The sequence below is a fragment of the Aulonocara sp. 'chitande type north' Nkhata Bay genome, linkage group LG5 (assembly GCF_057382095.1).
Source record: "Aulonocara sp. 'chitande type north' Nkhata Bay isolate Kocher_YH1m ecotype deep benthic linkage group LG5, A_spYH_male_GT1.1, whole genome shotgun sequence".
NCBI classification, from domain to species: Eukaryota; Metazoa; Chordata; class Actinopteri; order Cichliformes; family Cichlidae; genus Aulonocara; species Aulonocara sp. 'chitande type north' Nkhata Bay.
This window is the reverse complement of record NC_141348.1, coordinates 46,215,013-46,241,188: the sequence shown is the minus strand read 5'-3', so window position 1 is coordinate 46,241,188 and position 26,176 is coordinate 46,215,013. Positions and strand designations below refer to the sequence as shown.

At 40.4% G+C, this 26,176-nt stretch overlaps 2 protein-coding genes across 4 annotated transcripts in view; both read right to left on the bottom strand.

Moving 5' to 3' along the window:
* Positions 1 to 331: 331 nt before the first annotated feature.
* Positions 332 to 11,139, bottom strand: LOC147331500 (uncharacterized). Its single transcript, XM_086293872.1, has 3 exons — positions 10,426 to 11,139; positions 3,995 to 4,188; positions 332 to 1,173 (listed from the first exon to the last, which is right to left on the bottom strand). The coding sequence occupies exons 1-3, from the start codon at positions 10,927 to 10,929 to the stop codon at positions 957 to 959; spliced, it is 915 nt and encodes a 304-aa protein (XP_086149998.1). The 5' UTR covers positions 10,930 to 11,139; the 3' UTR covers positions 332 to 956.
* Positions 11,140 to 18,426: 7,287 nt separating this feature from the next.
* The window catches only part of LOC147331499 (protein phosphatase 1 regulatory inhibitor subunit 16B-like), a 95,245-nt gene continuing 87,495 nt past the window's right edge, over positions 18,427 to 26,176 (bottom strand). For all 3 annotated transcript variants that reach the window (XM_086293868.1, XM_086293869.1, XM_086293870.1), the window contains exons 7-11: positions 23,462 to 23,587; positions 23,272 to 23,347; positions 22,986 to 23,115; positions 22,537 to 22,684; positions 18,427 to 21,937 (exon numbers count right to left, since the gene is read on the bottom strand). In XM_086293868.1, the coding sequence (XP_086149994.1) occupies positions 21,464 to 21,937; positions 22,537 to 22,684; positions 22,986 to 23,115; positions 23,272 to 23,347; positions 23,462 to 23,587 (954 nt within the window). In that variant the 3' untranslated portion in view covers positions 18,427 to 21,463. The remainder of the gene's footprint in view (positions 21,938 to 22,536; positions 22,685 to 22,985; positions 23,116 to 23,271; positions 23,348 to 23,461; positions 23,588 to 26,176) is intronic.

Sequence of the window (26,176 nt, the reverse complement as noted above, 5' to 3'; positions counted from 1 at the left end):
AAGGTGGTGTACAAGGAGCGGTCTCTGTTCATTTGGCAGATTGAGCTTAAACTTTGTTATTATTGTTATTACTTTTTACAATCAGTACTCTGGTTTTTGCATTGCACGGGAAGAAAACAACTTTCAGTGCTGGAAATTTCACATTAGGGCTCTAAATAAGAAAGCAACTGTAAATTAGAGGTTATATAATCAAACTGCACTCAGTAGCACTACAGTTCTTTCTGCTCATTGTTCTGTTTAAATATGAACAGAGCTGCCAAAGGATATGGTAAGATGATATGTGTGAAGGTGATGTGGTATTGTTCAACAGCAACACAAAACAACCCAAATATAAAAGAGAAATTCTCTTTAATTAAATACTCAAATCAGGAAACACAAATGATTCAACATTCTTCATCCAAAGTTTGCAATGAGCTTCACTTGTATTAGTGACGTTGCAGTTACTGCTTCTGTTCTTGTATTTGGGGGGAAACTGTAAGAAAGGAAAAAAAGGAACAAAGCCTCCAGAAAGACTGAAGGGATCGGAAATGGATGCCAAGAGAGAGAGAAGGCAAACGGCAAAAAGGAGGACTAAAAAGTAAGGTGAGAAGGAAGGTAAAGATGAGCAGAGAGGGTTGCAAGCAAAACACCAGAACATGGCCGAGTCAGCTGCTGGAGAACGGTGCAGAAGAGATTAGCTTAATCTGACAGTTTAATTAAAAATAACACAATCCCTGTTCACTCTTCTGATTTCAAATAAATATTTGATACATTTAAGTCCTTATGTTTGATGAGCCAAAGACTTCAAACCACAGTAAAGCATTTGATCACTTCGATCTGTTATAGCGATAAATGACGAGGGAACCTGAATTCACAAATGTGAAGGTGTTTCAGTTTGAAGCCAGATGAATAAAGATTTACAGGCATTAGGCCATTAAAGAGGTTTGTTACTCAATGAGGCAGCAGAGGAGGGGCCATCAGGGTGCAGGTGTGGGAGGTTTGAAGAGTCCAGTCTTTCTGAAGTAGCGCACAATTAGAGGCACAGACACCAGAGTGATGCTCATGCGAACAGGAGCGAAGAGCTTGTGAATGGCGTAGGCCAGGACGAATGTGCTGGTTCCAGCGGCCATCTTGGACTGAACGAACGCCTCGCTGAAGCCCAGTTTGCACAATATGGCAGTCATGTCGATCCCACTGGGAACACAAATAACAGGAAATCTGTAAGTTGGGACCAGAAGGTGTTTGTGTGTATATACACAGTTAGGTCCACAGTACTCTTTATGTGTGCCTCTGCAAAACACTACAAATGGATTTTAAATCAGTCCCGTCTCCCTCCCTTCCCTCCCACCGTGTCGCAGCAGATGGCTGCCTCTCCCTGAGTCTGCTTCTGCCAGAGGTTTCTTCTTGTTAAAAGGGAGTTTTTCCTTCCCACTGTCACCAAGAGCTTGCTTGTAGTTGTTGGGTTTTTTGCTGTTTCTCTGTGTGTTTTTGTTTTGTTTCTGTCTTTACCTTACAATATAAAGCGCCTTGATGCGACAGGTGCTGTTATTTGGCGCTATATAAATAAAATTGAAAATGATTGAACCAATTAGACTTTAAGCTTTAATATTGTGATTTTTTACCAAATTATTGCATTAACTGTTTAAATATTAAGCCATTTATTTATACAGTCCCACATTTTGGGGGTTCAAAAACTACTTTAACCTTGACTAACCTTTAATTCCAAAATCATCCACTTTAGTTGTCTTTTATGGTTGCAGGACTTCCAGCGTTGCTGGCCGTTGCATTGTTTCTATTTAAGAATGCACATGATTGCTGATTTGATCAATCTAACATTTTGGCTCTGTCTGAGAGGTTTACTTCGATTTTGATTATGTGAGTAGCTACCAAATGCAATTTAACAGTATTTAAATTAATAGCCTATATATTAGTTGATAGCTATCGAATAGTACACCATGGACAATGGAGGAACAAGCTCTCTATGAAAGCTGGCTATGAAACTACTCGTCAGCAAACTGTCCGATTACTTTTGACCATTTCAAAATAAGAAGCAGTCCTACAATTAAAGCTGAGGGTTTGTACTTCAATCACACATCTTGATTGTTTGATTTGTGCACAGAGGCAAAGATACAGAGAAATGTGTCTTTGTCCAAATGCATCCAAAAACGTTTTAATCACATGAGTGAAAATAGTCCACTACACACACACACACACACACACACACACACACACACACACACACACACACACACACACACACACACACACACACACACACACACACACACCATATATTGGGCCATGCAGCACATTTGCATTATCATCATAATCCTTTAAATAAAGAATGACGTGATGACCATGTTTGCTATATATACATTTTTCTTATGTTTTTTATGGTATGTTTACGTGTTACTGTAAGGTGACCTTGAGGGTCTGAAATAAATGAAATGTTGTATTATTATTACTATTATTATTATTATTATTATTATTATGTGATTGATTTTTCAATGTAAAAATGAATTAAAATATAATTAAATACATATATTAAAAATATTTTTAGGATTTTCTTCTGCAGCATTAGTAGTGAATTAGCATAGACCAGAAATAATATGATGTAACATCTTTTTAAAACTGGTTTCCTCATTGCCTGTTGCATAAAGTTGTAATTCATCTTGATCTCCACTAGGGGGGACTGTTTACAATAGAGAATTTATTGTTTTTGTTTTTTTAACTTCACGTCTTCTTAACTTGAAGCTATTAGCACATGACTTCTGATCTGCCTTTAAAAGGCTACAGGCACCACTGCCTTCATGAGAAAAGTTTTGATATAGTTTTGCAATTTTGACCCGACCTACTTTGGGAAGCAAATATGCAAAGAATGTGCCAACATGAGTCAGTCATTACAGCACACAGTCACACACAGTTTGAGTCAGCTATATAAAGTGATCTGTCTGCACTCTGGCTGCTGTGTGCTCAGCACACAGCCCTGTATTAGCACACCACATGCCTGAGCGCTGTGGCTGCACAGTGATAATGCACAACAGTTGCAGAGTCATTTTTCAGTTCAAGGGTCATTATCAGCTACAGAAGGAAATCTCCAAGCTCTCAGATTATATCTGTCAGGCCTCTCTGGTATTCGTGCCTCTGTCAACAGACAGAACGCAAGGACTTTATATTTTGCAAGTCACACAACAACAAATCCTTGAAAGATGAGTAAATTAAACTTGAGCATGAATTTGTCTGCATCCAGCGCCAATGTAATAAGGCTGACTGTCTATACTTTGCTATTATCTCGTGAATTGGTCCCATTTACTGCCAATCTATGTTCCTCATTGCAAAAGCACATAAAAAAAAAAAAAACTGTTTTCGCTTCAGTTAATGATTTCCTACATTGTCCCAAATGGCTGCGAGAGGATTTCAGAAAATGTGGTATTCAGCTGTGGATCAATGAGGACTGTTGTTTCACAGTCAATAGAAAGCAGAAAATCCTCTAGTATAAAGACTTCTCCATAAATCTGATTAGTGTTTGGTGCATCTACAAAGACTCTATTCTTTGAGGACCCATTACTGTCGAGCAATGAAACACGATGTTCATTTTTTTTGCCCCACATCAGATTTTAGTGTCGCTACTACATGACATTGTTACATTTTTGTGATTAATTGTTGAGAATTGTTTTTTGGAGAAATGTCAAAACTGTCTCTGCCTTTTCTTTAGAATAGTAAATATCTTTTAGACTCTAAAAGGTGGCTGTAATGGGATACTTTCACCATAGATTGAAACATAGTAGCTTTAGTAGCTCCCTTTGCTTAGGCATCAGTAAGAAGGGAAAAACAGATCACTTTAAAAGTGTTGAGGTATTCTTTGTAGATTTTCTCTAAGGTGTAAAACTGTTTTAAGTATATGAGGTGACTTAAACTTCCACTTGTAAGTCAATTTTATCAGTCTTTAACCTCATCTCTGTAAATCTTAAATGTAAACGCCAATGCCTCGTGCAGTGACCGGACATTTTGTTACCTGGATACTAGCATGTAGAACATTCCCAGAGACATGAGAGAGATCCCGATGTGAAAGGAAACTCCCACTGCTCCATATTCCTTGAAGACTTTCTTAAGCTGCTGGGTTTTGTTGGGTTTCCCTCCCTCTGGCTCTCTGTCCTCCAGGCTCTTCTCCGATGACGTAGTAGAAGCCTCCTTTAAAGTCTGAACATCCTGTACAAAAACATGAGACGCACAACATGAAACAGGAGGATGGACTCTGATACCGTCTCTGTTGCTATAGGAAGCAACAACAAAGACGGTGGCTGCAAGGCAAAAAAGAGAAGACGCTTGCCATGAATTAAAATGAAGTTATTTCATTTTCCATTCAAATACAACTGCAGATCACTTTGATATGAGTATTATGACATCAAGCACAACAAAGCCAAAGAGCACAATCACTGGCAACACATGGAACTGTGGAATTGACTAGTGCTGTGGATCTATACACAGTATCTGCAGATAACTGAACTGCTTTACTAAACAGGTGTGTAAAAGTTTGGAAGCCGAATTCATAAAAACAAAAAGAAGAAAGAAGAACACAATACAACTACACAACATCACCTCCATCTTTCCACCATTGCTGTTGTGCTGTCAGCACGTTTAACTTGTGTATGTAATTACAGAGTAATGTTGCTTAGCTGGGAGCTGTGGTTGTAGTGCCTGGTTTTAACATGCTGGTCTTATTGCAACGTTCAAAGCATCTAGGTGAAAGGTTACTGTAAATACATCAAAATAACTTTCCTTAGTGAGCCTGAACTCTGCACAAACAGTCGTATCTTGGAAATGATGTTGACATGCCATATTTGTTTTGTTAGGACAGAAATGAAAGTACTATTATAATGTGGAGCAAGCTGGTCAAACAAAGACGATTTTTATGACCCTCCTATTCAAGGAGCAGCCGAGTCAGCTGATTAAACACAGGCTGCTGCGTCTGCGTTGTTTAAGTGAATCACATTATCACTCTCCCTCTCACACACTTAATGTCAGTCACTTTGTGCTACACAAAGAGCCTCTCACACACGTCGGGTTGCGTTTGTGAGCCCAGACACGCACCACTCCAAGATGAACAAGCACCAGACACAGTCCAGCTGCCCGACACGTAACAGGGAGCAGGCAGGTCACTCAGTGTGTGTGAAGCAGATTAGTAAACTGCAACACACAATAACGACATTCAGGCCACAGCGGACGGCAGACTGCAGCAGAGCAGCGACGGCGGACACTTGAGAACGCCTGCATTTGGAAACAGTATGTAAATAAACAACCCTCCATCTGGCCTTATGGCTAAGGCCGTAATGGTTTTATATCAGTAAGAGCTTCAACAGATGGTCAAAAAGAAACAATTTTCTTGTTGTGAAATAAGTTTTCAACCTTTATTTTGAATCAATGTTTAAGTACATCATTTGAATCTATAGGAAAAAAAAAAAGCTTTCTTTTAAAAAAAATATATATTAAAATAAATAAAGTCTGCGTGTAGTTTTCAGCTTTTAGTAAATGGATTGTGTGAATGTGTTTACTGAACACGAATGAACTCACTTACACACCTTAGAAATGGTTCAGTTTACTGAAATCTTAAGCCATCAAAGCACAAAAGCCCAGAATTTGCACAACACTGTCACCAGTGCTACCACCGAGGCCCGGCTGTTTGCAAGCATCTCTGGGCTGTTGCTGCAGCTTTGCATATCCATGAGAGCAGTGTTCTTGGTGGATATCTGATGGAGCAGAAATCCAGAGAATGCCTTAAACCGTATTTGTGCCATTCTTGTGGCAGCTCCCCAACCTGCAGTCGTTTCAGCAGGACTATGCCCGAGCCCACACTGCAAGAGTGGCCCGGGGCTTTCTAGATCAGGGGGTCTTTGATGAATAAATCAATAAATCTTTTTTTTTTGGTACCGGTTCTGGTTTTATTTTGTTGTATTTATCCGCGACAAAAGGCTGGTCCGTGCAAATATTGTCTGACAAACTGGTCCATAGCAAAAAAAGGTTGGGGACCGCTGGCTTAGAGTACTAATCGGGTGGAACCAGATAATCTTCCACGGCACACCTATGTGCCGCGGCACAGTGGTTGGAAAACACTGTTCTAGAGGAAGCCATACCTTGTATTAAACATCTTATATATGCATATATTGCAGTATTGGTTTGTTTCATTTACAGCCGTCGTCATATCGAAACATCAGGACTCAAAACTGAAACCTGCATGAAATTAGAAATCAACGATCAAGTTGTTCATTTAATCAGAAACATAAAAAAATCCTGAGCATGGCACGCTTTTTCCACTTTCGACTATTTGTTCAGACATGTAATGATACAGGTGTGTTTACACGGAGAATCTGTGTCAACCTACTTTTCTCTCCACACAGAAAACTCATGAGGCTTTAATAACACATTGATAGAACAGATTTGAGTAAAACTAAAATAATAAAAATAAGTGTCTTGTTTGCTGTAACAGTTACAAATAATTCCATGTAAAAGCATCTTGGTCTTTAGAACTACTTACTGCGTTACTATGAGCCCTGTACATTATTATACTGTAAGTTCAAGTAGTATACTAAAATTATCAATCATCTGAGTGACAGCACTGCTCCACAAAACAAAGACAAGAGTTGCATGAAGGCTGGGACTCCTTGTTGGAATAATAAAGAACAGCTGACTTTCACAGCTTTAGCGTTTTTAAAAAGGCACACCCCGAAGCCAAAAGCTGTCTAAGAAACTATTGTGAGTGTTGCACACCCTGTTATCATAATGCATACATTATTAAAAATTTCTTCTAATTTAAAGTATTTTCTCCCTATTTATACTGGACTAAATGGGAGACTAAATGGAGCAGCTTAGTATTAGATGACTTGGGGCTATTGTGACCAGTGGTTACTCAAATATCTTCTCTGCTGAAGAGGAAACTTGATCTTCCTCTGGAGGAACACACACACACACACAACAGGAAATACCTCCCGGGTGCATTCAGCTATTTTTTCACCATGTTCAAAAAAGACTGCTTATTGTGCCACTAAGCTTGACGTGTTTATGTAGCTAGCTGTCCAGCTAGCAGCTAAGCAATAATCTAAAGTAAATCGTGCAGGGATGTGGATGTGTGTGCTTTTATATGGAGTTTGAATGGTCTTTGAGACATCTGCAAATGTGACATGTTTGGTTGTTTTTAAAAATTAGGACCGTTAGAGGCAACGGAAGGCCATTCATTGCTATGTGTGACATTTAGCCTTTACATACAGTAACTTCCATTCATGTCCCTTTCTGCTTTTTAGGCTGCATTGAGACTACGCTTGCAGACTCTCTTTGTGGGTTTTAGTCAGCCACTTAATCAAGAAAGCAGTAACAATGGTGAAGAAGGGAAGATGGGGGGGGGGGGGGGGGGGGGGGGGGGACAGGCTTATCTTTTCTCTTGGCTACAATTTGTCTTGCTAAATTTTGGCCCAAGCTCCTGGATGAAGCCACACGCTTGGCAATACATTCACCGGGCTGCCAACAATGGACAATGGCAGAGTCCGGGGTGGGTGAGGGAGCAGGCCTTTGCTTTTCAGAGGCAAGAAAGGCCAAGCTAAAAGTAAAGGAAGGCAACGCTGTGGGAGGGTCATGTGAGCGAGCAGCTAAAGGGAGTTGTGCCAGGGAGGGTGTATAGGAGGGGAACAGTGGGACTGCTGTGTCTGATAACAGCTTTTCAGAGGCATGAAAACACATGTGACATGCAAGCAAGGACAAAGAGACACTCACATGCAATGCACAGGGCTGTCAGATTCTCACAGCACGATTATTGTGGCCATAAAAACTGACGAATACTACACTGCCACAATTTCTATGGAAATGTTTTAATACATACTGAAAATGCATCTTTAGCTTTTAATGCATCTCGTCTCACATTAGCAAGTGCGTCTGTGACCATAACTCTGCAAAACTTTGACTGTTTTGACCCAGCCAATCAATATATCACATCGGTTCCTTTAGGTAATTGATAGGCTATTTTATTACAACACTCTAAAGGGGTTCCGTCCCTGCTTTGTGACTCATTTTGGTGCTTACGAAGTAAATGAAGGAGGGTTAAAGAGAAAGGAAGCCACCTAAATCGCAGTCAAGGAGAGAAAACTCAAAGACAAAGTGGAAAAGCAAATCAGTGAGCTGGCTTTATAAACTGTATTGCCAAAAATATTCACACCCATCCAAATCATTGAATCCAGGTGTTCCAATCAATTCCTTAGCCCCAGGTGTAGAAGACTCATGAAGCACCTACTCATACAAATGTTTGTAGAAGCAGTCTGCATAAAGATCTCACGATCTGGTGATGTTGTGCCATGGTACCGTGATAGCATACCACCTGTGCAAGTCCAGTTGTGAGAGTTCCTTACTATTAAATATTCCACAGTCAACTGTTAGTGGTATTATAACGGAGTGGAAATGATGGGGAATGTTGGGAACATTAGCAACTCGGCTGCAACGTGGTAAAAATCACAGAGCAGGGTCAGCAGGTGCTAAGGTGCACAGTGCACAGCGATCGCCAACTTTCTTCAGAGTCGATCGCTCCAGACTTCATTTGGCCTTCAGATTAGCTCAAGAACAGAGTGTAGAGAGCTACATGGTCGACCAGCTGCATCCAAGCCTTACATCACCAAGCATGGTGCAAAGCATTGGATAAAGCAGTGTAAAACACACCATCACCATGTTTTCTGGAGGTGACGAAACACACCTCTCCGTCTGGCAATCCAATGGACGAGTCTGGGTTTCATGGTTGCCAGGAGACCAGTACTTGTCTGAGTGCATTGTGCCAAGTGTAAAGTTTGGTGGAGGGGGGATAACATACGAACCTTATTTCATCTTTTGGATGTGACACTTTAAAACACCACTAAAACCATACACACCATACAGCAGGAGAGAAACAGTAAAACAGGAACTCTCTCTCTCATTAGAGACTGAAGTAGAACCCAGAAAGTGCCTGCTAGGTGTCCTTGAAACAAAGTTACACTCAAGCAGGTTCCTGTAGGTGTGGGTTTCATTTAGGGAACTACAGTTTATACAGCCGTTTACATGTCTTAGGGAGCGTTGCTTTAAATGTGAAATGACTTGACTCCACAGAGAGCTACATGAAAAATGATCATCGATGCAGGGTTCCCAAAGCCCTGTAGTCCATTCCTATTAGTCTGCTATCAGTTTTCCACCCATGAAAGCCTGTTTACTGTTGAGTTGCATTGTGGGTAATATAGGCATCAGATTTTGAAAAACATCAGGCTCTGAGAGCCTATTTCTGAGTTAAAGGGAAAACAGTATTAAACGCTGCATCAAATCTAATCACTTTCTCTCAACCTGAATCCAATTCTTCTGCTTCACAAAATAAAACAGTGTGGTGATTTACTTGTATTAGCTTCTTGCTAATAAAAGGTTCATATTTTATCGAGTTTTATGAGAATGTAAGTGCATACCAATCAGAAGATGACGTGTAAGTGAACAAAGATCTACACCATATGTCAAGTGGACACGACATCCTTTAAGGATTTTATTCTCTTTGTGTCCAGATCAAACTGAATGCCATTCCCATCCCATGTAAGGGTAACGTTGCAACCTGGTTATTTCCCTTATACATTTGTCAGCCTCAACTAACTGTTTAAGTTTTTAAACTAAAAAGTCAAAGAGAAGAAAAAGCATCATTTAAATCTGTCCAAAAACAAATTCTCATATATGAGAACCTTAAACTGATAAATGATTCTTTATCAGGACAGATCCTTGCATGCGTTTGTTTGCTGCTCTTCTAATAAACTAGTGAGATGTTGAACAAGGTAAAAAGCAAGGCAGCATGTTCTTGAGATCTTGGCATGCCCACTGTAGCACTGTAGGTGTGTCCATGTGCTACTGAGTCACCTAAAAATGATGGTAATGTAATCCAGCGTGACCTGTTACACAGCGCACGGTAATAACCTGCCCTGTGCCCACACACCTTCAGCTCTTTTAGCATCACGGATGCTGACTCGCACAACCACCCACCGAGAGCACGTGCAAGGCGAAGTTTAAAAGTGCTCAGATGTTTGGTGAGAGTGACTCAGCGGCACTCACACACCGTGGGAGCACGCTCGCTGTTGACACTGCAAAGCGTGATCCAACATGCTCTGAAAATGACACATGTGCTGCTTCGAGTACAGGTTTGTCGAAGTCATGTCAATTATACATGCACCACCGTGGATTCACTGCAAAGGCAGGCGGCCCACATAGCTGTGCGCGTCGTGTAGTGTTGTATAACAAGCAGGCTCGCTCACATGAGGGCTGTTATGCAAAAAGAAAAGCAGCTCGTCTGCTATTTTGCATAATTCATAAACATGTTTTGAATCTGTTGCTTGTGGGTGATAGAGGCCAGGACGGTGTGCTCGCCGGTTGATCTCTAAAACGTGCTGTGCTCGTGTTAAAGGTTGAAATTACCCCTTTGTCGTCGTCAGTCTGCTCCTCGTTCTTCTTAGTGGCAGCCTGTGTGGATGAAGATCTGGTCTGCATGGTCCTAGTGGAGCAGCGGCGACTGGAAACGTCCCAGTTACCCGTAAACAAAACATTACCCGCCGAGTCCCCCCTGCTGTTTGGGCGCCGGTGTGTGAAAACCAGCGGCTGCCTGAGGATTGTACATTCAGCGCTTTCACGGCGCACAGCTACAGCGGCCACCCAGTCCAAATGCGCCCAGTCCGTGCTGGTTACAAACGTAGACGATGTGTCCCAGTTCTGGATGAGTTCCGGGTGCTGTTTACTCAGGTGCACGGAGGGCAGATAGACACGCCTGACGGATGCGCAGGAAAACCGGTGTCGCTGAAACGAGTGGTCCGTGCGCAGCGTCAAAGTAACATCCTTCAGCTTGCTTGCTTTGGCTCGCAGCAGAGACGAACCCGGTGACTTGAAAGCCAGATCCAGAGCCGCTGCTGTGCGACACAAAAGCATTATCGACGGCACTCACAAGAGCTCAGTGTCTCCAAAAAACCAAAGCAGCAAAAAAAACTAATTTTTTTTTTAAATAACCTCATAAAGCGACTCGGTTGTGCCGGGCAACTAATTACGGGCATAAGCAGCTGTAAACATGCTGCCCTGTGCCCTCCTGTATCCCTCCGGTCCTCTTGTTGACCGATTATCAGCAACAGCCAATGAGGGCTTACGCGCAACCGCAGATAGTAAAGCCTGAAGTGAAGGGAGGGGGTACTTAAAGGTATAACCGTGCTCATTCATGTAATTGAGTCGTACGACTTCAAAGGCTGACGTGCGTGTGTGTTTTAAATTCAGGTTACTGAAACTGAAACTTTAAATTATTTATAGAATTTAGTTCGGTTTTTTGCGAGGCCTGAAACTGTTTTAAATACATTGGTGAAATTAAAAAAAAATAAATAAATATATATATATATATATATATATATATATATATAAATATATATATATATATATATATATATATATATATATATAAATATATAAATATATATATATATATAAATATATAAATATATATATATATATAAATATATAAATATATATATATATATAAATATATATATATATATAAATATATATATATATATATATAAATATATATATATATATATATATATATATAAATATATATATATATATATATATATATATATATATATATATACACATACACATAATAACGAAACATTTATTTCGTTCTCTGGGACAACGTAAACACACACTGTTAATAGGAATGGGACTTACATACTCCCATAAAAAAACACCGTTCTCGTATAAAATCAAGTGGAAATTGAAAGATATCAATAAAAAATGTTTCACATTTTAATGGAATCCATCCAGTTGCAAAGAGAAGTTAGACTCTACAGACGGCTGAGAAAATTACCTGACTTCTCACTTGATTTACAACCTCAGTAAACATTTTCCTGATGAGTCTAGGCTCCCAACAGTTACTTCAAAGTCCTCTTTTAGTTTTTAAAGTATACATTAAGTACATTAAGATTGTGAACATTAATAACATTAACTGGTATCACCACCAAATGGACACTCGGTAATAGTCAGGTCCACCCCTCACTTATGACGTCTGCTCCAAAACCCAAGGTGGACATGACCAAAATTGCCAGCAGTGAGTGGGTTTCTTTCTTCCCATGAGAGTCACATTCATCTCTCCTTGTCGTGTTTAATCCATTGCACTGCAGCATCTCACATCTTTCCTGTTTGTATCAGTCTTCATTGTACACTGCTCACCTCATCTGCTCTGCAAAGACCAAGATCTCCTGTCACTGCTTAGTTCTAAGTTCTAATGACATGTATTAGTCTACTTTCCTCTTAAACCACTTGAATTATAATATGCTGAAAGGATTACATACTTACATTATAAAACACAGTTATAAAAAAATGTTGTTTTTGTAATTTTCTTCTTCTCTGCTTTAAAATTGCACGTAAATTTCAACAACAGTGCAAAAACAGACGTCAATATAAGTATATCCTGAAGAAGGAAGTGGTGAAAACGACCAGATCAGAAACTAAAGCCGCTTTAGTTTTAAAATGTAAATCATACTTCCTTAAATATTCCAGTGTTATCAGAGAATGCTGATGTATGCACTCAATATTTAGTCATGTGCTGAATACTCTATGGTAATGAGGGGAATGTATTCTGCTGACTTTTCTAAAAGAAGTAAACTGTGTCGTTACACCTTCACACAGTGAACGGCAGATATAGACACGTGAGAGAGTGTGGGAGGAAAGATAAAGAGGGTGGGATGCTGGCAGGAAATCCTGAAAAAAAATGACAATGAAGCTGTGACGGCTCTGACCTTTTCTGAGCACAGCCACAAACTCGACACGTGGGCTGAGTTTAAAATGGCAATTAAGTTTAAAATTGAAGTCACGGTTGTGTTTTTGGTCCTATATCCTTTTAGCACCTACGAATAAATAAGACAGTGCTGAATGTTTGCCTCCCACAGACAGCGTTAACTCAAGTTTCCTCTAGTTAAATGGAAAAAAACTGCCCTGAACTTCTATTAATACATGAATTTATGTATTTTTACATCCACGGAGCTCAAGTTGACGTGAAAATTTTGCTTTGTAGTTTTAGGTCAGAAGACATTCAAGTTTAATGCATGAGCACATTTTAAATGGTCGTTCATTAAGCTCTAACTGGTCCTTACATACAGATTAGTTGGAAACTAAATATTTATACTAATTAAGTGCAAGGTGTAACTGTGTAGCTAATTAAAAACATTAGCTTTAAATGATGTGCATCACACATTAAACAGAACATGGTCTACACAACCTGAAACCTGATAAATGTTGTTTAAGCCTAAATTTAACAGAACCTTTGAACACTGGTATTTACCTACTATCTACTGTTTGTGGTACAAGTGGCGAATTTGAAATTCTTCATTCTAATTGGAAGAAGGAAGTGGAAGATTTATTTGGCTGAATACATTATCTTGGATAAAATGGCCTTAAATATCTCAAAAAACCTAAGAAGGATAACTTAGTTTTGGGGTAAACTGTTCATGGCGGATTAATCCAGAATATAAAGCATAAGGGTAATCCATATATAAGTATACATATATATATAATATGTATGTATGTGTACAGGTTTACTATTTGGAGTAACCTGAAAAGTGAAAGTTGCACCTGACTTTCACTTTTAAATAAATTTAGCTGCTTTTTAATTTGGTGGTTTTCCTACTCTGAAAGTCAGTGGTTTGTTCAACTTTCTAGTTTATTCATCTCGTTTAAGGTCACAATGTTACAAGTGTGACCTCGATTCCAATACAAAGCACGCTTTGAGCTGTACTTGCATGCTGCTTGCACAGGATAAACAACACTGAAGTATTTGTAGGATGTATATTTGTGTGGATGCCGAAAGATGAGCATCCGTTCTCAGACTGGGAGGCCCGGGTTCAAATCCTGCTTATGGCAACATTTCTTTCAAATAACAGTTAAACTTTTTAAACTCTTTTCAGCAGAAATTCTGCTCATTCACCTCTTTTCAGCGCAATGTTCTGCTTTCCATCTTTTCTGCAGAAATTCTGCTCATTCAACTCTTTTCAGCAAAATTTTCAGCCTTTTCACCTCTTATCAGCACAAATCTCAGCTGTTTTCAGAAAAAAAACTCTTTTCAGCAGAAATTCTGCTGATTCACCCCTTTTCTGCAAAATTTTTAGCCTTTTCACCTCTTATCAGCACAATTCTCAGCAGCTTCTGCTCATTTCAGCAGAATTGTCAGTCTCTCCACCTCTTCTTTGTGAGAATGAGTTTGGCTCAGTGAGATGAGTAGCTGCCTTGAGACCAGAAGGGCCAGGTTCAAATCCTGCTCAGGGCAGCATTTTTTTTCAATTTTTTCAGCTTTTTTCAACAGACATCTTCAGCGTTAAGGCATCCACACTGCATTTTCGCAGGAAATGCAAATTTTTCTAGTTACTTTGATTGTTGCATATAGTAACTGTTTTGCTTTTTTAGTAGACCAGTGTTCCCTTTTCCAATGAGTAAAAAAAGAGCTGTGGTTTAGTCATAGCTTCTAGGTTGGTGTGGCTTCTGCTTTTATACTATCTGTATGTTACCAAATACTCTCTGCTATTTCATAATCACTTATCTGCAGATGGATCTGACTGCTTTCATGACCGAGCCAACTGAAGCCGCAGCAAACACCTACCTTTACTCATCATTACATAGAGTGCTTTCCACTGTTTCAAATTATTTTGACTTTGAGTCGTTTATTTAACTGCAGATGAACGTGTTGCATGTTCTTTAAATTCTGGGCAACAGGACTGAGACTGAATCCAACATCAAAGGTTGGACATATCCACCAACGCCTGTCCAGCACTGGGTCATTGGCTCTCTGTTGGCCGACACTTTCAGTTAAAGGAAGGAAATGTTGCTGCACGTCGAAAGACTTTGGAAACCAGTAAGTCAGGTTTATTGAAACAAAGCGTGAGGTTTTGGACACTGCAGCATTTCCTCAAGTTAATGTTTAAATTATATGATGCCTTCTCTGCTGTTGGTGTGTTTCGTGACATGGAATCAATATTGATAGGATTTTATTGGTAAAATGCCATTATTCATTCTGCTTGTTTGATTCTTTATTAAATCCGTTAATGACACCTCACGCCAAAATAAAGAGGCTTCAAAGGTTTTCAGCATAATCAGCATAAATAGATATCTGCATGCGAAACTGCAGTATCTGTAGGCAGGGGATAAAAATTTGGTACCTGAAACTTTCTGGTTTCCATTTGTAGTGTGTGCTTTATGAAGTAGTCAGATTAGCATGAATGCAAAGTCTGTGTAAAGAGCAAAACAGCGGTTGCATAAGCCAAAAGTCAATCTCAAACCCACTGTTTATTCTCTTTGTTGCCTATGCAAGAAAAGGAAAGTTTTGAGCGACACAAAGTGATATTCAGGGATTTATTCATTCACGGACTTGGTGAATTTGTGTGTGTTGACATGAAGATTGAGCTAAATGCTAATTCAATAGCTGGGACCGCGTCCTCGTTTAGGTTTGATAGTGTTTCTAGTAGATAATGGCAGACGGCTGGAGCGTGAATTGAGGCTGCGGTTTGTGGAAGGCCTCAGACATGGCAGCTCCCAGACCGGGCAGATCCCCATCTACTAATGAGAAGTGAATGAATTGCAAAAGGGAGGGAAGGTGGGGCATGACAACGAGGACAAACAGCTTGTAGTTGGGCGGGGGGGTTATATATAGGAAAGAACTGGAAGGGGCATGTATCGAGGAGGGATCCCACTCTGAAATTTCAGGTAAATTATCCTAAATATTGGCATTAAAATTCTTTCACATTCAGTTTTATTCTTATAAGCCAAAGCACCAGAGAAATAATAAAAACTAATGCAGTACAGCTACAGTATAATTTGTGGTTTGTTGCTTTCATAATGTTTTAAGTGAATAAAGACAACCTGATGGTATTCAATAACTTCAGGGCCTAAGATGTAACTGTGTGCCAAGCTTGTTTAGTTTGGTGAACTCTGATCGCGGAGGAGGAATTTGCTGTCAAAACAAACAAACGGAGATTTCATTACAGTCAGATGCCCTCAGAGTAAAATGAAAGTGTAAGATTTCATGGCAGCTCATCCAAAGGTTCACATGTCAGCACATGCCAGCATCCTTGGTGTGCCAGAAGAAAAGTCATCTGGAGTCCTTGAATATCACTTGATCATTTCAAGGCAGTCCATTTCACATGTGGTCAAGCATCTAAGTAATCAATAAGGTCTTATGTAGAGCCCAGTTTCATCACTCAGAACCGCTTTATATGATCATTAAAGTGATACTTCAGTACTGAAATGCTGCATCATGCTTGAAAATGAGTTGCTGCCTTCGATTGGACTGTGTGTAAATATCTCGGCCTGTTATCTATCAACATTGCTGAGACAGAATGGCATCCCCTTATTGACTTAGACATTTTAAATTCAGGTCAGATAACCCACTGAAGCCCTGTTAGGTCCAATGGACCCTGGGAATAAGAAGAGGTTCTGACCCAGTAAGCCGTCTCTCCGTCCATCCATTCTTTTTGTGCAGCTCTTCTATCAGTCTTGGCTGGACGCTCAGTAGCTATGGCGTCCTCCCAGTGGAGGCCCATTTTAAAGCTGTCATCCACCCTTCCTTTGCATACTTTTTCTCCTTTTAGTGCAAAAACCTCTTCATTGATCCCATGGACTATTCAGCTCCTGCCACTGGTTCATTTTCTTGCTTTATGGACCACATTCCTGCTTGGTTCCCAGTGCTTTTTATCAGCATCCTCCATTTATGTGGCCAGCCGAGTGGTCAGTATGTATCTGTATGCTCTTTCTGGAACCGATCCACTTTGCCCTCCACAGTGAAGAGGACTGAAGGACCTGGACCACAGCCAGCTGGCCTCCAGTTAGTACAGCCAGGGCACAATAGCAAAGCCAGGCAACACAGAGGAGGCCAATGTTGTCCAAATCATGCGTTTTCCAGCACCATTGTCCTCGCCTCTGTTTATATGCCTTAGACATAGTGACTGTGCCCAAATCAAAGAATGATTTCTGCAAACATTTGCTTAGCACACTTAAAGGACTGTAAGATGACTTAAATGTTTGCACTGATTGGCCTTCTCAGCAGCTCATGGAGTGAAAAACAAACTATTAGTACAAACACTACATAATTTGCCTAGTTTAGGAGCATGTATATATGTTAATGTAATAGTTTACACACTCACCAGCCACTTTATTAGTTACACTGTGCTAGTACCTGCTTGGGCCCTCTTCACACAGCTGCTGCAGATTTGTCGGCTGCACATTAATGATGCGACTCATGTTCCATCACATCTCAAAGTGCTCTACTGGATTGAGATCCGGTGACAGCATCGTGTTCAAGAAGCTAGTTTGAGATGATGAGAGCTTTGTGACATGCCGTTCCATCTTGCTGGATGCAGTCATCAGCAGATGATGGATGTGCTATGGTCATAAAGGGATGGACACGGTCAACAATAATATTCAGACTGTGGCATTTTAAAAATGCTCATTCGATACTAGGGGGACCAGACGCATCACACCACCATCAGCAGCCTGAGCTGCTGATACAAGGCAGGATGGATCCATCTGAATTTAAATCACTGTTGCATTCCCCTCTGACCTTTGACATCAACACAGCATTTTCACCCAGAAACCTCTTGCTTACTGGATATTTTTTCTTTTTCATATCCTTCACTGAAAAGCCTAGAGATGGTTGCGTGGGAACATCCTAGTAGATCAGCAGTTTCTGAAATTAGTCAGATCAGCCTGTCTGGCAACAAAAACCAAGTCACTTTCATAGTGACTTGTGTACTTCCCCATTCTGATGCTTGGTTTAAACTTCAGAAGGTCATCTTGACCATGTCTACATGCCTAAAGTCATTACTGTATGAGTAGCTGATTACATATGTGCTATAATGGCAATGTGTACATAATAAAGTGGCCGGTTGGAGTACTCATAACAGGAAGAATCTAGGCTAGGTAACAACTGCTGTTCTAAATAAACTCGTGAACCTAAAGCCAGTGAATGAGAGGAAGTGCAAAAACAAAGGAAAGAAAATCCTTGAAGGAGGGAGCAGAACTCAGGCCAAGACCCTGACAGCTGTGAGATGAAGGACGGCACAGTCTCTGCTGGTCTCAGAACAGAAAGTCGCTGCAGACGTCAAAATACAGCAGACATCCAGAGCCGACTGTAGGAACCAGATTTTAAAGAAAATAATGGAGCTTTTGGTGTTTAGTGACCAGTTCAACTGTACATTATACATCTCTATATGAACTATTTATTATAGCTCTCTTTTTTGACATCTATCCAAAACCTATTTACCCATTTTCAATGGTTGTGATTACAGTGATTAAAAACAGAAAACGAAAAATGTTTCTTCTCATGTCCACAGCCTGCAGGAAATCTGAACTCAAACTGTAACAGTATAAGAGCTAAACAGATTCAGATTCACCATGTAAAGTTCTCAAAATATACATTTTATTCAAAATATGTTAATGTAACCATCAATATATTCCAGTAATTACAAAATCAGTAGTTTTGTCTTCATAATTTGATCCTTAAACACAAGCCTGGATCTGTGTATGTGATCACAAGTAACTTTTGAAACAGGCTACTGTCCCTTTCTGCGTCATACTGAGCAGTCGGTACTTTTCTTGAACAAATTCCTGTTCAGTTGGATTGAATTTAATTAATAAGGAAACAGGGTTGAACTTTTTTTTTTAAATCAACTTGTTTGCAGCTACCAGAAGTAAGCTGCCTCATAACAAGATGACATCGCTGTACCTAAAATAAGGGAAATGGCAAACTGTTTGACTTCATTTCTACTTCCTCAAGTTGAGGTGAAAAACAAACTGACCATTGCAGAAAAATCATGCACTAAAGTTCAGTCATTCAGCTTTAAATGCACCACAGACACTGGTGTCTTAACACTCAGCGATATGTGGGTATGCACTCGACTCTGCAGACATTTTGGACTCCTGGGACTACTTGAGGGTCTACTTAATCGCACAGTCCCCCCCCCCCCTTTGTACAACCAAAAGTCTGCTAACACTATTCACCCATATGGTTAACTGTAGTTTCCTATATGTTCATCAACAGTAACAACACAGACATGTAAATGCAAAAACATGGGAACATAACAGGGGGAGTACTGATACAAACATATTTACAAACCTGTCTGTACAAATACTCGAACGCTGTACAGTTGATGTGGTGAGGAAGAAGGGTGATGGCGTGGCATTACAGGTAATCACATTTTCAAAGAAGTCGGCCATCAGAAAGCTTCCCGCCAAACTAAATTATTTTCAACTCATGGAAGACTCTTTGGCACAAACACATTTAAAGGAGCTGTTACATTTAAGGAATAGTTTCGAATTCCCGGGTGTAGTCTGACTGGCTTCTGCAGGTTTGATGACAAGGTTGGTACTAAACTCCTTCTTAGTCTCCACAAATAGAAACTACTTGGCTTAACTTACCATGAAGACTCGAAACAAAGAGAAACATCTTGCTCTGAGAAGAAAACAAAGTCTCACTAATGTTTTTCACTTTTTTCCTGCCATGTCAAGGCAGGAAAAGGACGCCTGCAGTGTTAATGGCTTTATTGCATTTAGGTAAGCCTGCTCACGACACACTGTGGTTAGCGGTTCTGCATGTGCTTGTTTTAAACTAAGACAAGTGTCACTGTGAGCGCACCAGCTATCATCTAATGGTGTGGCAATGACCAGTTTTTGAAGACAGTGTAGCTAGTAAAGATCCAGACAACATATCAGAGTCTAGATTTCCTATTACGGAAGTCTGTCATTTACAATCTGACAATCCTGCAGAGATTTAAAAGTCTTCAAACAATAGCTCATTGTTTTGCCACTGCATTCCCGTTAGTGCATTCCTGCTTTGCTCTCAGACCCTTTGCTTGCTGAGGTGCAAACTGCTCAATATTTCTCAGACTACAACAATGTCTGATAGCAAAAATCAGAGTCTGGGTGTTAATATGCTGACTGCTGGCTCTAGCTCCTCTCATCAACTGTTTCTAAAATGATGAAATATTCATTTAATTCAGCAGACAAACCACTACATGTAGTACTGGGTTTTTTTTTCCTTGGGGGGGGGCATGACACATTACCTGATATAACAGCCTGGGCTCGCTACATACCAAAGATTCTTCTGAAAACTCATTTTTCATTTACAGTAATCATTACATAACATACAGTTTCAGTTTAGAAGACAAATACAGTGACTCAGGGGAAGTAAAGCCACACAATGGCCACCAGGAAAAAAACAAAAACGAAACATAAACAAATAACACTGTTATTTGTAGTGACATATTCATGAATCCATCCAGTATGATGGCTGGTTTTTTTTTTTTTTTTAATTACACGTACATAACGCAGACAGTAACCCTCATTTCATTTGAACCGTTCTTCCATGTCAGAAGGTGCTCAGCTGGGGAGATTCGTCTCCCCCCCACTAACTCACACACACTCTCCACACGCCATCCAAATAATAAATACACTCGACTTTAGAAACCATGTTTTTTCTTTGTTTTGTTGTTTTTTTTACAATTTACATTTCATAAATAAAACATGTACAGTAATTTTCAACCATGTTTGCTTAAATTATCTATACGAGTGAGCACAAAGTGAATAATGCATAAAACAAAGCACGACCTGTCAGTTTAGGTTCCACGTGAGAGGACGGTGAGGTGACGCATAGTTGACGGAATATAGTGACCGTTTCAAACACTAGTGCAGTACTTTTACTCTTTCCGGTTATCTCTCACTGTAGAAGTACACTTCATGAGTATTTTAACACTGTTTTATGGCATTCCTTTCCCTTACTTTTCCAGGCAGCATGTCAACACGGAAAGAGATGTCACAGATCTCCTTTTGCCATGTTTTGCATTTTCTCATGTGTTGTACTACAACAACACGGTGTATTACAAGATATCAGCACCCTTCCAGGATGACTGTCCTGCTTGTTTGAACATGACAAGAATGTGCCACATGTGGTTTGATAACAAGATTAGTTTATCCTGGAAGAAATGCTGTTCTAATGAAATAATACCAATCTGTTTGTGGGGTAACAGACAAAGTTTCTTCCATGTGTGAAAGTAGAGGATTCAGTACCTTGCGATCTTCTCTCCTAATTCTAAATTTCTGTCAAAAAACACTCCCCATCCTCTTTGATTTTTAACAGGGAGAGCGGGACCACTTCTTGTCTTTACATTTGTTGTGTAAAGAGACTCCATGTATGAAAGGAATTTCCTCCACTTCTCAGCTGCACTTTAAAGGAGTTACGAGACTGGGAGGTGAAAGGAAATGTTTTCATACTTTAATCGGGCCGCCTGTCTTGAAGACATTTTTGAACCGGGAGTGGTGAAGGATGTTCAAAGACTTTCCTTCTTTCTTCTCCTCCCTTCTACACAGCCTTCCTTGCTTCCCTCCTCTCAGTGCAAACACTTCCTGTTCTGGTAACAGTCACATGACCGCGCACCAACTATGACACGCAGCAGCAGGTCCGCACCTTCGGCTGCTCCTCCTCCATAGGCTGCTTGAATTTGAGCAGGGGTGGGTCGCCGCTGGCTGGGGTATAATATACGGCGTTGCCATTGGAGGAGACCAGCGGCATGCGAGGATCCTCAGTGGTGGTTTTGGCATCAGTGAAGGAGTCTGTGGAGCCGTTACCAAGGTGACCGTTGAACAAGGGGTGGTTCAAGAGCTTGGCAGCAGCTCGCTGCTTTTTCAGCTCTGACAGAGTCTGAGGGCGCTCTTTTGGCCAGGCTTCCTCCTGGGACGGCTGGGTGGTGACAACCCCACCCTTACTGGACGTCGGTGTGCTGCCATTGGAGGGAGGCTGAGGTGGCATGGATGTTGTCGTGGAGATTAGGCCATTCTGCTTGCTGTTGCCTTCTTTGAGGATGGTGGGTAGGTTGGACTTGTCGGGCAGCTCCACAGCGACAACAGGCTTGACCTGCAAGACATCAATAAGGATTACTTTAATCCTCTGTAAGACTTTCTTTTAGCTCATTAAATACACAAAGGCCTGACTGTGCAGGGCAGATCAGCAAACTTTGATCTGCTGCCGAGGCTTACAAAGTTCAAATGAAATCAGATGTAAAGCCAATTTATTTCCTTCATTATAGAGAAAATCTCCCAACTGTTCAGAGTTATTTTGTGCCAGAGCAACATTTCTCTGAATGTCATCTGATAATCTGCAGATAATGTGTGTAAAAAGTTGAGGTTACAATAAGCAGCGGCGGCGGCAACAGAGTCTACTGATAATGGAAGACAGTATTTCAGTTTTTTTCTGTTGTGGGTTTCCTTTTGTGCAATTGCTCCTGGGTGCTGGAGGAAGTCCTCTGTCTGATTCATCCAAATGTGACATTTCAGCTTCTGAGTGGGAAGAATCATCTTTCTACCTGTGCTTAAAAATATCTCTCACACACATTATCATCTGACAGCGTGTGTGTGAGGGGGCGGTAAATTCCACCAAGCCACCCCCCACCCACCCAAAAAACCAAAGTTAGAACTGCATAGAGCTATTTATGTAATCCTTAAAAATAGTCTCACACTAACTACTTGGCTATTCTCCTGATCAGACTCCTTTTCTTTCTCGTCCTCGTCTTCCTTTTCTTTCCTCCACACGATGGCCTCGGTCTCGTACTCTTTACGACACAGGTTGTGTCTGTCCGACAAACTGGCTCGCCGCACCACTTTTCTGTGAACACAAGTGGAATTCCCAGTAAGAAAAAGCAGCTAGAAAAATAACAGCTTACCATATATGGTACTTTTACACATGAAAGTTAAAGAGCAGAAGAACTTATACACACGCTAAACTGACAGCTTCATTATGTCAGACATTATGTCATTATATCAGCGGAGGCTTCTATCCACCATTCTCCTATTAAATGTAAATACAGCTGTAAGTATACAGAACAGATGTTTTGTCTGTTTTCTAATTTCTCCAAATAACAAAGCCTGTAGTAGCCATGCTACCACCAACAGATGTCAGCACATACCCACGACTGCCTGCACTGGACGTTCGCCTGCACAGCGAGGTCTTGTGCTTGAGCTGTGACTTCATGATAATGTCGTGTTTGTGTTTCAGGTCCAGCAGGATGGCTCTGAACTCCTCGTCCTCACACAGATCTTAAAGCAACATGGGTAAAAGGGACACTGTTAGTAATGCTTAACATCAAAGTGAACACTTGGAAATGAGACCCTGCTGAGACGATACTTTTTTTCCCCTGAACTCATTACCAGGTGCACCGGACAAGTGAGTGCTACAGTATACTGTAAACATACCAATTGGAGTCTCCTCCAGGAAGGTCTTGGCATTGAGACTGGCTCCGTGAGACACCAGCAGCTCTGCCACATGCATCTAAAGCAGCAACAACAACAACAGTGGAAGCAATTTGTATTAATGGTTCCAGAAACCTTTGTGTGCGCCTGAGCGCCTGAGGCTCTTATCTCTTTCCTGTTGTGTTTTCCTTACCTGACCCCAGCACGCTGCAGCATGAAGAGGCTGCCATCCATCTGAATCTCTGAGGTCCACACGAGCCCCCCCCTCCAGCAGCAGCTCTGCAGCCTGCGCGTAGCCATTTGCTGCTGCGATGTGTAGCTGCAACAACAGAGAAGGAAATAGATTGTTTTCCCCCAGTGCTCAGGATTTACTGTTTGCATGCAAAAAAAAAAATGTGAAATTCATACTAAAGTGGCAATGAACATGCCAAAGAACGTTATATAGTGGTAACTTACAATTGCTTACTATGTGAGACATTGGACCTGCCAAAAATCTACAAATAAAGTATTTTTTTGCTTCTAAGTTTAAAGATGTCAGTTTATTGCTGTGCATCTTCTAATATTATGTTAAATTAGATGTAGATTATTGTGGTCAATTCAAGGTCCTGATCAAATTAGGCTGAGCCTGCCTCCATGAAACAACCTAATCTGTTAATGTTAAGATATTAATTCTTGTCCTAGCCTCATAAAACTAGCCTGGAACATGTCATCACTCAGAGGGAATTTGTAATCTTGCCCGAGAGACCTATCCAACATACTGTAAAGAAAAAAAACGAACTGAAACTAATTTACCATTTTCAGACAACGAAACCTAAACCTGAAACTAAACTGAAAACAAACATGATTAAAGTAACCCACGCAAACACGGGAACAACATGCACACACCACACAGAAAGGCTCTAACCAGTTGGTGGAGTCAAACTCCACTGAGCCAACAGTGCTAACCCCTGCACCACCGTGCTCCCCAATAATAAAAACAATGTTTAATAATAAAGTAAACAGGTAGTTTCAAAAGTTCTAATCAATAAAAGTCTCAACAGACTGAAGGGCTCTGTCCCAGAAGTCTTTTCATCTTCCAAGGAACAACTAACAAATTCAGAGCCTGTCATCGAAGATTGTGAGCCTCAGTGTGATTAGTGTGAAGCTGGGATAAATAATTTGAAGCCTGGCTATTTACTGGGACCCGTGTAAAAATTAATGTGAGCTCGCCAACTAGAATATTTTAATAGCAACATTTTGTTAAAAATAACTTTTAATCAAATGGACCAATATGGCAAGGCCATGATGATCCACTTGGTAAAATAAATCCACTTGGCATCTTTCTTGGCCTTAAGACAACAATTCTGATGGCTAAAGATCCAAACGGGACACAAAAAAAAAACCAAAAAAAAAACAACTTTTTTATTGCTTAGAGCAGGGGTGCCCAATCCCGGTCCTCGAGAGCTACCGTCCTGCAGCTTTTAGATGCATCCTTGTTCCCACACACCTGAATCAAATGAATGGCTTGTTATCAGGCCTTTGCCAAACATGATGGCATGCTGTAGAGATCAAACCATTTGATTCAGCTGTGTTGGAGTAGGGATGCATCTAAAAGCTGCAGGACGGTAGCTCTCGAGGACCGGGATTGGGCACCCCTGGCTTAGAGGCATAAAACAGATGATTTATCTATAAAAGGGCTTTACAGCAACCTAAGCACGATAACACACAAGCATCAACAATTTCCTCCAGTTCAGCAAAGGAGACCATATATCGTAATTTAGAAATCTTCTTTAAATAAAAGGTAACAGGAACAAGAAATACATTTTACAGGTGAATCAAAGCCCAGACTATAATCAGACATCCCAAACTCTGAACCTAAAGAAGCAAAAGGTTCAGGAGGAGCTATAATTGTGTTCTCAGTTGATGTTTAGAAGAAGGTAATGGCTAGACGGCCATTAATCTGGGTTAAACAGTGGTCCAGGGTTGACAGCCTGTTCAGCTGGTGAGGTTTAAAATACATATGCAGCTTAATGTCAATGGCATAGAAATGTCAGAAAAGGATGAATGATGGCAGATGAAGAAACAACATAGATAGAAAAATAATAAGGGACCCAGAACTGAACCTTGTGGAACTCCACAGGTTAAGGAAGCAATGTTAGAGTTCATCCTAACAGAGACGGTCCTGTTAGATACATAAGTAGAAAACCAATCTAACAAAGAGCCAGAGATCAGATGAGAAAAGAGAAATAATGAAAAAATGCAAAGTATAATTACTCTGACAGAATCATCAAGTTTTTACACCAAGTCTTTTTCAGCATTTTGCTTATAAGAAATAGCAACTAAATAATGACCTAATTCAGCTCCACTTTATACATTTAAAAGAGAAGCAGCAGAATATTTGAGTGTCTCAAAGGTTCTCAGAGTAGAATATGCTTTCAACAACCTCAAAATGTTGTTTTAGGAGGAAACAAAAGCAAAAATCTTTTTTTCATTTTTTCATTTTGCTTTTTTAAATCACCAAACTGAAAATTGTTAATTTCAGTTTTTATTGGAACCTCCTTTGAATATTTTCCTTTCCTGGCCTTCAAATTACTGAATGCCTGAAAAAGAAAAATATAATATGATGGCAGCACTTGGCCTTTCATTCTGCCAATTTCTAAAGCCCCACACAAACTGTGGCTGTGAGGTTGAACAATAACAAACTGGTATAAAATATGTTTATTGCAACAGGGAAGTTGGCAAGTGGTGTGACATTCATGAAAGTCTGGTTTGCAGCTTCAAGTGTCACTTACAGGAACTGTACTTAATGCTGTTTGCCTCTTTTGGTGAGACCGCAGAAGTAGGTTATGTTTGGGATAACAGAAAGCACCATCTATTCACCAGTCTATCTTTTGGAAAATGCCATCAGCATTCCAGAAGACCGAATATC